This window comes from Nicotiana attenuata, unplaced genomic scaffold (genome assembly GCF_001879085.1).
Source record: "Nicotiana attenuata strain UT unplaced genomic scaffold, NIATTr2, whole genome shotgun sequence".
NCBI classification, from domain to species: Eukaryota; Viridiplantae; Streptophyta; class Magnoliopsida; order Solanales; family Solanaceae; genus Nicotiana; species Nicotiana attenuata.
This window is the reverse complement of record NW_017673186.1, coordinates 110,220-122,658: the sequence shown is the minus strand read 5'-3', so window position 1 is coordinate 122,658 and position 12,439 is coordinate 110,220. Positions and strand designations below refer to the sequence as shown.

The 12,439-nt window shown below is 38.3% G+C and overlaps 1 protein-coding gene across 2 annotated transcripts in view; it reads right to left on the bottom strand.

The window, feature by feature from the left end:
- The window catches only part of LOC109215670 (U-box domain-containing protein 34-like), a 5,896-nt gene extending 1,850 nt beyond the window's left edge, over positions 1-4,046 (bottom strand). The window contains exons 1-7 of one of the 2 annotated variants that reach the window (XM_019379783.1): positions 3,710-4,046; positions 2,429-2,550; positions 2,214-2,329; positions 1,470-1,591; positions 1,116-1,351; positions 883-984; positions 189-617 (exon numbers count right to left, since the gene is read on the bottom strand). In XM_019379783.1, the coding sequence (XP_019235328.1) occupies positions 189-617; positions 883-984; positions 1,116-1,351; positions 1,470-1,591; positions 2,214-2,329; positions 2,429-2,550; positions 3,710-3,926 (1,344 nt within the window). In that variant the 5' untranslated portion in view covers positions 3,927-4,046. The remainder of the gene's footprint in view (positions 1-188; positions 618-882; positions 985-1,115; positions 1,352-1,469; positions 1,592-2,213; positions 2,330-2,428; positions 2,551-3,709) is intronic. The other variant, XM_019379784.1, reaches the window with a different exon arrangement.
- Between the last annotated feature and the right edge of the window lie 8,393 nt (positions 4,047-12,439).

Genomic DNA, 12,439 nt, shown 5'->3' with positions numbered 1-12,439 from the left:
CAAAAAAAAAAAAAAGGATGAAAGGGATCGATTAATGATATGAGGTCAGAAGTATTATTTTGTGCGGATAATAATGCTAGAGAAGTGTCTTCAGTTAAAAAATAATGTGTGCTTTGAAAGGAAAGCAGTCTTGGTGAAGAATCCAGATATTTTGAATGAGAAAGAAATCAATAGAGATTGAGGAGAACCTCTCTTAGAAATTCCTCTTTCTTTTGTGATGCATCAGGATGAAGAATTTTGATGGCAACAGGGGTATGATCAAGGTTGCCTTTGTAAACTTTCCCATATCCTCCTTCGCCAATCATCTTAGAGTCAGAAAAGAAATCAGTAGCCACCTCAATCTCTTCTCTAGTTAGCCTCCTATACCTTCCATCACATGACATCAGTGCATCGACGACCTTTTGTTTTTCTAAGGACCGTTGGAGAGCCTTCAGCTCTGCTATCTGCCTCTCACAAGCCTCTTCGGCGAGCAACTTTCTTGCTATCTTGACCTCCTTCTCCATTTCCACATGCTTCTTCTTTGCTTCAGCAGCTGTTTTCCTTAGGTTTTCTTCTCTTTTCTGGGCTGCATTCACTCTTCTTGCTTCTTCAAGGCATTCAGAAGAAAGTAGTTGGACCTGAAAGATAGCCAGAGGGTTACGTTCAGATATGATTGATGGTAACCGCGGACAAATATGGTCGGGCAATAGGTGATTTGTCCTAGTGGCTGAGTTGCTGTATACCATGTAATGTTCTAAGCCATCACCACAAATGGAACTTAAGATAAAGAAGACGACAAGAAGTTGATTCTGCCAAAAAGCATAAATTTGTTCATTTTCTCGTATGAAAGAGGAGCAATCAAGTACCTGATTTCGAGGTGAAATAAATAGATAAGGATTTTACCTTGTTTTGAGCATGGATCAGATGTTCACACGTTTGGTTGTACATTGCAATGGTATTTTGTAATTCTAAGCGCATTCTTTCCATTTCAGCCTGAATGTCTGACTGCTCAATGACATAAAAAAATACCTCAACATACTTATTCTTGATACTGTTACAAGTAATATTATACTCTAATAAGACATTGGAATAAATAGTACAATATTCAAGAGAAAGCTTGATAAAAACAAATTGACCTGCTCTGAACAAGTGGAAGAATGACCACCATTGACTACCTCCGGACCTGCTGTAAATTCTTCTACATTTTGTTTATATCTTTGCTGAGACCTGATATGAATAGAAGAGTTCCCATGTGCAAATGCTGGAGAATTCAGGTGGGTAAAGTCTGGAAGTGATGCTGCTCTTCTATTAAATTCCATGGCGGCATAAGACACATTGGATTCTTGTTGATTGATAGTACTAACTTCTGTCTCTGTTTCAGAATAGAAAGTACTTGTTGGAAGTTAAACTTACTATTCTCGGAAGGCAAAAGAGAGATGACAAATGAAATCAAGGTAATAACAAAGAGCGGAATATTTTTTTTCATGTACCAGTAGGTAACAGGGGACTCAAGGAGTCTTTCACAAGCCCATTTGACGACACCACATAAACATCACAAGACTCAGGAGCATGCTTCAGGATAACAGATGGTACGCCTGAATCCTTCTGCCTCCTAGTTACAATTGATTAAATATTTTTAGCACCAGTAGCAATTAAAAATCAAGCATCACGATATTATCATATAAAAGCTCAAGTTGCAGCCCGAAGATAAAAATCGTCAGATAAAAAACATAATATTTCGGCAGAGAACATGACTCCCACTATGGAGATTAAGAAAATCAATAAGATTAACCATGATCGATAACAGTTTGGGTAACTCTTGATGCAACGTAATCTTCAGAAAGACAGGCCTCATATTACCAGTCAAAATCTTTGTACTAAAAGATGTCATAACTTGGGCAATTAAACTGTTGAATAGTATGAACACCTGATCAAATTTTAAATTGTTACAGAAGTGACACTTCTATTTACTTAGATTAGTTTTCAGCATGCCCCTCAAGTGCAGACTATTTTCCATAGGCCAAGCATTTGAAAATTCTTCAAATGAAATTCGAACAAATGATCTTTTCGGTTGCCATACCATGGAAAAGAATATGAGCCTTCGATAGACACCTTAATGTGATAAGTGATATAGCTAGGCCCATTATCATATTGAGCAGCTTTATGCAACCGATATGAGACATTATATATCTCTAACAAATGCAAATCCAAGACATCTTGATCCTATGCCATACCTGGAAAAGTAACTTGGAGAGGAAGAGCCCAACACTAGAGTATTAATCCCAGCCTGCATTACATACTGTAGAAGCAGTGTTGCAGGATTATCCCCTTCCAGCACAACAATTTCAACCTACAGTAAGTTCAGACATTAGAACATATGACAATCATTCTAACTTAAGAAACATTTAACCAACCAAAGAAGGAGAAGAAAAAGGAAGAGAAAGCCTACACTTTTTCTTTTGCATAAATTCTTAAATAGGATAAATATCTCTTTACATTTTGCCCTCATATCCTCAACATACATTTCCACCACATTGTCATCAAGCTCGTTAACTGGAATACTCTCTCCTGCTATAAAGTTCACCAGTCATAGATATTACAAAATCCAGAAGACTAAAATGATCTTGCAGATAGATCAGCTATGATATCAGTATAGTCTTTTAAATAGATCAAATAACCATGCATCAAGATCGAAACAAGTAATCTTTAGAATGGAGTGTGGAAACTGAGATAGATTCATTCTTAAGCAGTTCATACCAAATTCAGCCAGCTTACTTTCATGAAAAGGCAAATTTAAAAGGTAAATATTTTTGAATTTCTCTTCATGACAGACAACAATTGCCACACGGTTTTTTTAAACAAAATTTACAACCATTTCTGTAATTGCAAATACAATGGACAGAAAGAAAATAGTTAGCAAAGTATATTGTAAAATTCTATACTAAAAATGTATGAGAATAGTAGCTATATATGTGTAGTGATATATGAGGCCTTTTGAAGAACCTTGCGGGTTTGATCCATAGGGAGATATTATCATTTCATGTTAAGAGTAACATTTAGGTCGGTTTAACCCTACAATCAGAGCCGATGGCTTAACAGGACGAGTATGAAAATGGCAGTGAGTAGCTCTCACATTTAGTGGCGAAGCCACCTGGTCTTCGTCGAAAAATTACACTATGTAGCGGGCGACACATAGCAATCTCTAGATAAGCTCATGAGTCTATGTGATTGGCCATCTGGTACTTAGTTTATTGGGTGTGCAAACAAAGTACCTCGTTGAAGTTGATAGAAATAGAAGCTACATATACATTTAATTATACTTCTAATAGTATGAGGACTTTTGGTAAAAACAGTGAGGGCTTTAGCCCCAAGCAGACAGTATCATACCAGACAAATTAGATATGTTTTCCTTGACAACTTTACCTCTCTAAATAGTAAAAAAATTGAAAAAAATACAACATAATAATAAGAAAATATCTTTTATGCAGAGACTTGACAGCACAAAATAAATTTCTTCGCCTCGATATCATTGAACTATACATTTACACCCTCATACTATTGAAAACAACTGAAATGAAAGTGATCATTGCATCCTTAGCAAGACTTTTTTTGTGCAAATAAAAGATAGTAAAGGAGTATTTATAGTAACTAATTAACAAGATGTAAGAAAAAAAATCTCAATATAGTCAATTAATCATATGCATATAGACGTATATGAAGGAAAATTTACAGGGAGTTGGAATGGCGGTGATGGTAGGCATGACATGAATGAGGAAAATGCGACGAGCTTTAGGCAATAACTTCTCTATAGCCCATCGGACGGCTCGTTGACTGCCTTTCCCTTCGGTGCTCTTTACTGCCACCGCAACGTTGACCATCGCCGCCGCAGCTGACGGTGGAGCACCGTTACCATCTCCGTCGACTTTCACTTTCATTGTTGAACCCATTTCAAATATACTTTAGAAAGTGATCAGCATACTGCAACCACAGGCTTATTAGTTAAATCTTCTAATTGAGCAATAGATCATTTGACTTGTATTTTGGGGAAGTGTGGGACCCGTGTTAGTTAATTCATTACGCGCCACCATGAAACACCCCCACCCCCAACCCCCCACACTCCACCCCACCTTTTTATTTTTTTATTTATATGGGAGTCTTGGCCTAACTGGTAAAGTTATTACCACGTGACCCGGAAATTATGGGTTCGAGTCGTGCAAACAGCCTCTTGCAGAAATACAGAGTAAGGTTGCGTAAGATAGGCCCTTGTGGTCCGGTCCTTTTCCGGACCCTGCACATAGCGGGAGCTTAGTGCACCCGACTATCCTTTTACGTATAGCTAAGTCAAATTTTCATCTTTGTACAATATGCATGCACTTAAATTATATGTTAAGTTAGTTAAACATTCCTGTAATAATACTCAATTTTAGTTCTATTTGTTATAATTTTAGTAAATTTTTATATATAAATTTATACATTACATCAAAAATATTGAATTCAAATAAACCCGTTTTTTTCCTCGTTATGTCTTCCATTGTTCCATGCTTAAAATATAAGACTTCATTGCAAAAACTTAACTATAACATATAAATAAGTTGGTCTAAAACTAAGTAAAGTATCATGGATCAGCAGGAGTTATTTAATTATACCATTCCAATTTCACTATTCTTTGACATTTCATTAACTTTTTGCAACAAAATAATAATTTCCAACGTTTCTTAAACATGAAGCTTCTAATTTTGTATAGTTTTAAATCTTTTCAGCAAATATTACAGAGAATCTTCACAGTTTTTTAGAGACGAAAATTGACAGAGTGAAAATATGCTCACATTGTGAGGCAAAACATTCATCCCATAATCTCTGCTTATAAATTCTAAATCCAAACAACTTTACCAATAGCCTATCAAGTGCTTCCATACTATAACGTCAATACCATCTATTCTTAGTCAGTTTATAGTAATTAAATAATTAGAAGAATTAACCTACATAATCGTTCACCTAATTGTTTAAATTAAAAAAAGCCAGCAAATACATAATATATGGATAATTTATATAATATATGTATAACCATGCATGTATAATTAGGGCGTAACCTATGTATATTGGTTAGAAAAGTCAATAGTAAATTCAGCCGGCTATTTGTGTAAAGATCCGTCGTTAACTAGTACAGCATATCAAGAACATAAAATTCATGTGTTTGCTGATTAACTGACACTTGTAGTCAGAGGAAGATATAGAGTGAGTTCAACATGTTCAACTAAATTTGGAATCACTTAAACATAGTTAAGAAAATTAAATTAAATTAAATCACATATTCATTCTGAACCAATTGACTCTAAATTCTGAATTCACTTTAATTTTTGGTGTAGCATTTTAGAAGGCTCATTAGCTTGAGAAAAAAAAAACAAAGATAGAAGGCAGATCTACAAAAGAAAGGGGACAAATAAAAATTGGATTTATTGTTCCAATTTCATTTATTGAGCGGTCTTTCCTCCTTTTATGTTTGTCGTACGGGGCTTGCCTAGTGCGTTTTATATCCCCTGTGTGGTTTGCAGGCTATTACACAGTGGGGAGTTTACCCAGTGCGAGTGATCACCACAAAATGCTCACCCGAAGGGCAAAGCCTGTAACGGCTACGGATTTTACTGGGTTCCGAAAAAAAAAGGGGGGGGGGGGGGGGGGGGGGGGGGGGGGGGGGGGGGGGGGGGGGGGGGGAGGGGGGCGCAAATATGTGGGTTAGTTGTTGGTGTGTGATAGATAGAGAGAAAGCACACATAGCTTTTAAGCATGGGGATTTATCCATGCAAGAACCATGTGTGCTCGCTCTCTTCTGTCACTCATCCATTCTTACCTAGAATTACTAATCAGGCCTGCAGCTGATGCACCTAAAGCAGTAACGAAGTCAGTATTTTTAGTAAGATGATTCAAAATATAAGAAATAAACACGAAAAAAACTAAGGGAGATTCAGCTCTAATATATATACATAAAAATAATTATAACTTTTCGATGAAACCCCCTGTACCCTTTTGGCTCCGCCCCTGAGACCCGAGAGGTTTGTTCTCTCTGCAGCCCACTAGGGTTACAAGGCAGAGGACATTAACAGGAACCTTAAAAGTTCCTTGTCTCTTCTTTGAGAAAGAGATGTGTTCCAAACCTGGAGTTATATAGATGGCTAAAAGTGAATGCTTTCCTTTTTTTTCTTTTTCTTTCTCTCTATTTTGGAAATATTATACTCCCTCCGGTTCACAATAAGTGTCCAATTTGCTTTTAGCACGCCCATTAAGAAATACGAAATTCTATACAAAAATACCTAGTATGACTAAACTATCCTAATTAAATATTTAATGTGAGGAGTAAGAATTTTTTTTAGGATATGTACATAGGGGTTATTTTGTAAAAACAAATTGAATTCTTTCTTGATTACATAACTGGACACTTATTTTGAACCAAAATAAAAAAGCAAATTGGATACTTATTGTGAACCGGAGGGAGTATGTACTCTTCACTGTTAGGTAATAAAAGAGTCACATGAAATATAAAAGACATTTAAGGAATATGAATAATTAAACTGATTATGAGAAAAAGTAGAAGGGTTTTATAGAGCTAAAGGAGTGTGCAGAGGCGGACCCAAGATTTTTATGCGACGGGGGCACAATATTCTGCTCAACCAGTATACCCCTAAGGGTTTTTAGTGTTTAGGTGCAAAGTACTTTAAATTAACCAGTTTCAATATATATATTATATATAATATATATATATATATATATATATATATATATATATATATATATATATATATATATATATATATATGTCACGACCCAAACCCCGGTCGTGATGGCGCCCAACACACTGCTAGGCAAGCCGACCATTTCACAACCTTAACCAAATAACCTAGATGGATAAATAAATATTCACAAAAAAAAAAAAAACAATTTAAGTGCGGAATCTCTGAATATATTCTAACATCCGAAAAACCCCAAAATAAAATAACTAAATAGCCCACGGATCTGGTGTCACAAGTCTGAGCCTCTAATGCATTAGTATTAACCTACTACATAATATTTCTCTAGAAATATGGGAAACAGATAAATAAAATAGAAGGAAGATCAGGACTGCGGACGCCAATTTGCAGCTACCTTGAATCTCCCGAATGTGATGCTAGGCAGAGATAGATCTCACTCAGCCTCAGTGGGTACACCTGAATCTGCACACAAGGTGCAGGAGTATTGTGAGTACTTCCAACTCAGAAAGTAAAAATATAAAATAAAGTTTGAGGATAAGAAATCCTAAATAAACACAAAGCAAAGCTATAAATAAAACAACGTGAACAATAGCATAATACAGTAAACATTAAAACAATTATAATAAAGTCACACCAGAATAAAAATAAATGACAATTAAATATGCAATGCAACACATAAACCGGTACCTCCAGTACCCGCTGCGGCCGTGCAGCCCGCTCCATTTATTTAACGTCGACGGCGCTCACTGGGGGTGTGCAGACTCCGGGAGGGCCCCTTACGGCCCAAGCGCAATAATAAAGCCATCTCGTGGCATCAACACAGGCCATTGGCCTCATATCAATATCATTCTAATACTGGTGCTGCGGCGTGCAACCCGATCCCATACTCAGTCCAAAAATATCACACAATAGTATAAAAATATTCAGCCCAAACTTCATTTAAAAATATTAACTTAATTTCTAATTTTAAGAAAAATGGCTGAGTTTTCAAATACAGTATCGAATGCCCGAACTGAGTTTAATATTTATAAATATGGTAAGAAACCATTTAAAAACAATCCCTGAAGAATTCAAGTAGTTGGCACGAAGCCCAATTATGACAATTAATCCATTTTTATAAGGATATTACAAATCTACAATCAAATAGGTATCAATTTTATTAAGCGAGACGGACCAAGTCACAATCCCTGACGGTGCTCTACCCCACGCCCGTTATCCGGCGTGCAAGTCACCTCACATAGCACTACGTTGTGCAAATTCTGGGGTTTCAAACCCTCAACACAGCATTTACATTTATTACTAACCTCAAGCGGCCAAAATCCTAGCTCGCTATGCCTTTGCTTTCAAATCGACCTCCTCGTGCGTCGAATCTGACCAAAACACACAACGAATACGTCACATTATGCTATAGGAACAATACCAAGGCGAAAACAATCGAAAAATAACCAAAAATCTCGAAATTAGCAAAACCCGAGCCCCGGGCCCACTTCTCGAAACTCAGAAATTTATATATCAATATGTTCCTTATCTCCCACGAGTTCATAACATACCAAGAACTCCAAATCCGAGCTCAAATGACCCATCAAATCCCAAATCAAATTTCAAAATCCCAAGCCTAGTTTTCAATTTTTAGGTTAATTTCCATGAATTTCTAGACCAATTTCACAATATATCGCTGTTTTAAGTTCAAAATCTTACCTCCAATCGATTCTCCTTGAATCCTCTTTCAATTTCCTTCAAAAAGCTCTCAAAAATATCAACAATGGAGTAAATGAGCCCCAAAAGCGCGACTGACGTGTTTTAAAAACATTCTGCCCAGGTATTTACTCTTCGCGATGCGCGGAGAACAATTTTCTCAGCCCAAAATTTACTCTTCGCGATCGCGGTCGATGCTTCGCGATCGCGATGAACAGTTCCCAGCTCTTCCTGACAGCCTCCAGTATAACGGTCATAACTTTTTGCACACAACTCCAAATTACAAATGGTTTTGATGTTCTGAAAACTTGAGCACATAGGGCTATAATTTCATATGTTGCCATTTCCTGAATATTATACATTGTGAGATATAAGCTTTCAAAGTCATCCCTGTATATTAGAGACCTTCCCGAGCAGCCTATAGTGTTAAACTACCATAACTTTTTGTACCAACTTCAAATTCTAATTATATTACCTTTTCTGAAAACTAGACACAAAGGGCTACAATTTTTATTTTTGGATCATCTCCAAATTCCTTATAGATTATGAGATATAAGCTTCCGAAGTGGGATCAACGCAACAGAATATTTCTTCTCCGCGATCGCGAAAGGCTTTCCCCGATCGCGATTCATTGGCACGTTTCTCACATTTTTAACTCACCGCGCATCGCGGCCTATTCCCGCGATCGCATAGAACACTGCTATAGCGCAAAAACCAGCAGTTAAAAATGGCCTAAAAATGGTCCGAAACCACCCCAAAACTCACCCCGAGGCCCCGGGACTCAACAAAAGCACCAACACATCCTAAAACGTTATTCAAACTTGTTCCAATCTTCAAAACACATCAAACAACGTAAACCATTAAATCACATCGGATTCAAGCCTAAGTTTCTCTAAAACTTCCGAAACACGCATTCGATCAAAAACCCAACCAAACGACGTCCGAATGACTTGAAATTTTGCACACACATCACAAAATCACATAAAGAAGCTTACAACAACTCTCGGATTCCATTCCGACCCCCGGATCAAAATCTCCACCTACCAACCGGATATCGTCGCAAAATACAAACTTCGCCAATTCAAGCCTAATTCTACACGGACCTCCAAAATAAATTCCGATCGCACTCCTAAGTCACAATCATCCCCCGAAGCTAACCGAATCCCGGAAATCACATCCGAGCCCTCTAACTCAATAGTCAACGTCCGTTGACTTTTCCATATCAGCCTTCCTTAAAGAGACTAAGTGTCTCGTTTTCTACCAAAACCAAAACCAATTCAACTCTAAACCTCACCAAATGCGGATACTATGAGAACCATCGACAATGAAACAATAAAACGGAGTGACAAACGGAGTGTTTTTTGCTTGGTAAACACATGACCGACTAATACGTGGTTGGGTTTGTCACATCCTCCCCAACTTAAACAAACGCTCGTCCTCAAGCGTACACAGAGTTGCCCTAGAAGCCAACCAATAGCTGAATGACCTTACCAAGCATATAACCGGGGTGATCCCACGTCACCCTATCTCGCATAGGTCCGATAACACAACATAGCTGAAATTTCACAATTCATCTAGTCCATAAACCATAGAACCACATTGCACTTTCCGAAATCATACACAAGATCAGAACCTCACATCTATACTCAGAATAAGCCCGAACCAGCTGTAATAACCCCTTCTTGCAACCTCAGGTGCTATCATATGATATACTACATAACCCCAACACATGTAGCGATAACTTCGATTCACAGCAGCTGCCCACAACAACCAAATACCGTTAGAAATCTCTTATTAGCCAAGGTCTCATTCCATCACTTTTATATACCGCCAACGGTAATTGAAACACACAATAAACCATAATCATTGCTCGGATCAACCATTCATGAGGCCATTTCTCCTCTGGCAATTTCCATAACAAATTTTCTTTTTTGAACCGAACCTCGATATTTACCCATCAAACATGCTGAAATCAAATCCGTTCGTATTCATTAGTGACCCCAACGATCACCTCAAATCCAACACACCACTCTGGTGATATGAAACCTCAATACTGGCCTAAGCCACAACTTGCATGATACGCTCACCAATAAGAAACGGTCTGAATATACTCAAATCATGAAAAATGACTCAAACGAAAGGGCTGTACCTCAAGCTCATCAGTACTGCCACAACACAAGGCTGAGACCCTGTCTCACATCATAGAAATAGAGCACACCAATTTGACCCGCAAGGTCATGTTTCCACACGGCTTTGCTGCAACGCGCGATCCTATCCCAATACTACTTCCACCTAGAACACCTCTAGTCATTATGCTTGAAATCGACAACCATGCTCAATTGATGTCTGGAGCCAAAGAAAATCATTACACATCCCATGCTCTGCATGACATACGTAGGTCTTGTTCAAATTCTTACAATACCGACACGACGGATGAAATCTGAATAAATTCATAACATTGCCGAACCAACCATTCATTGGGTCTATACTTCTGGCAAGAACTATCACCTCATTCTGAACCAAATAATGGTCTTAGCCCCTTAATTTACTTCATATGCTCAGATTGCACTGAGCTCGAATTCAGTAATCTCGTCTCACCCAGTACAAACTGCTTGGGCAATAAGCCACCCCAGGCATAATGAAAAGTCTCATATGATGCCACAAAGCGCCGATAGGCTACCGATTCGAACGCGGTACAAAAAGAAAACGAACTCTGAAAGGAACTGCCTAACTCACGCACTACTATGTGATCTCCTTAGAAATTAGGAAGCAAGGCATACAAAAATAGCATATAGAAAACTATGTTCAATATCACACTGTTGCGGCACGCAACCCGATCCAAATAACATACTCATGGCGGCGTGCCATCCGATCCACACCTAACACTCACCTAAAGAGGTGCACATCGAGCTAAATTGCTCATTAATATAAAACACCGAATTTCGGTCACAAGCACGCTAAGTGCACAATACCGTCCCTAAGGGGACATATAGCGCTATAAGCTACCAAAAATCAAGCTCAACTGAGGTGCAAGCCTTTTCACAAAACACCGTTCTCAGGTGACGCTGAAGACAATACCGATTTACCTTAAACGTCGAGGCTTCTGCCCTGCTCATCCGGGCTCGTGACATCCTTGTCCATACCGAGTTGTTACCTCTATCTTCACTTCAAATTCTATACCACTCATTGCACCCAACATGTCAACATACGGTAGCACACGCTCTTCACCACAGCTTCAGAACCATTATTAGATTAATACTTCGTTATATAAAACTCTCCACTTAACTCACTTCAGGAGACCATAGAAACACACAGGTGAATTCTCATAACCGTAGAATATGCAAATCTCTAAGTAGTGATCCAACCCACCATAACCCTTTCGGGATCCACCTACACGTAACAAACCCATAATAATGGAGTACTCTCGAATAACATCGTTTACGGCGGACGACAGGCCTCACCTGAACCGCCGCAAATCACACGCGTAACCTGATCATGCTGAAGGAATTGATCTCTACCACCAATATGCCAACAGATATTTGGCTAACCAATCCATCTTCTTTCGACTTACCCTGATTGCCCTAGAAATAATAGTAACTGCATTCAACATATAACACCATCCATCCGCACTCATCCCGAGTGACTTTGAATCACGAGACCATGCTGTCTCACATCCCACGAACCATTTTTTTACCTTCCAACTGCTACATCGCAAATCAAAACATCCTAGAACATTCTACAAATTCCGAACCATTACTTGCACCTTCCTGATAGTGCTACATAGGAGCCCATAATTGACATAGAAAAATTACACATCTTGACCTCTCCCAATGGAGACTCAGTTCTAATCGCATATACAAATTCCAGATACCCAATTGACACATGCAGAATCTCGACCACATTAGTACCATTCTCGAGAGTCATCTACTCTATTTAACTGCATTTAGCCTGATCCAATGAACAGAACCACCCGTGCCTCGTTAGCACTCCTTACTAACAGCAACTTAAGACATTATGTGATT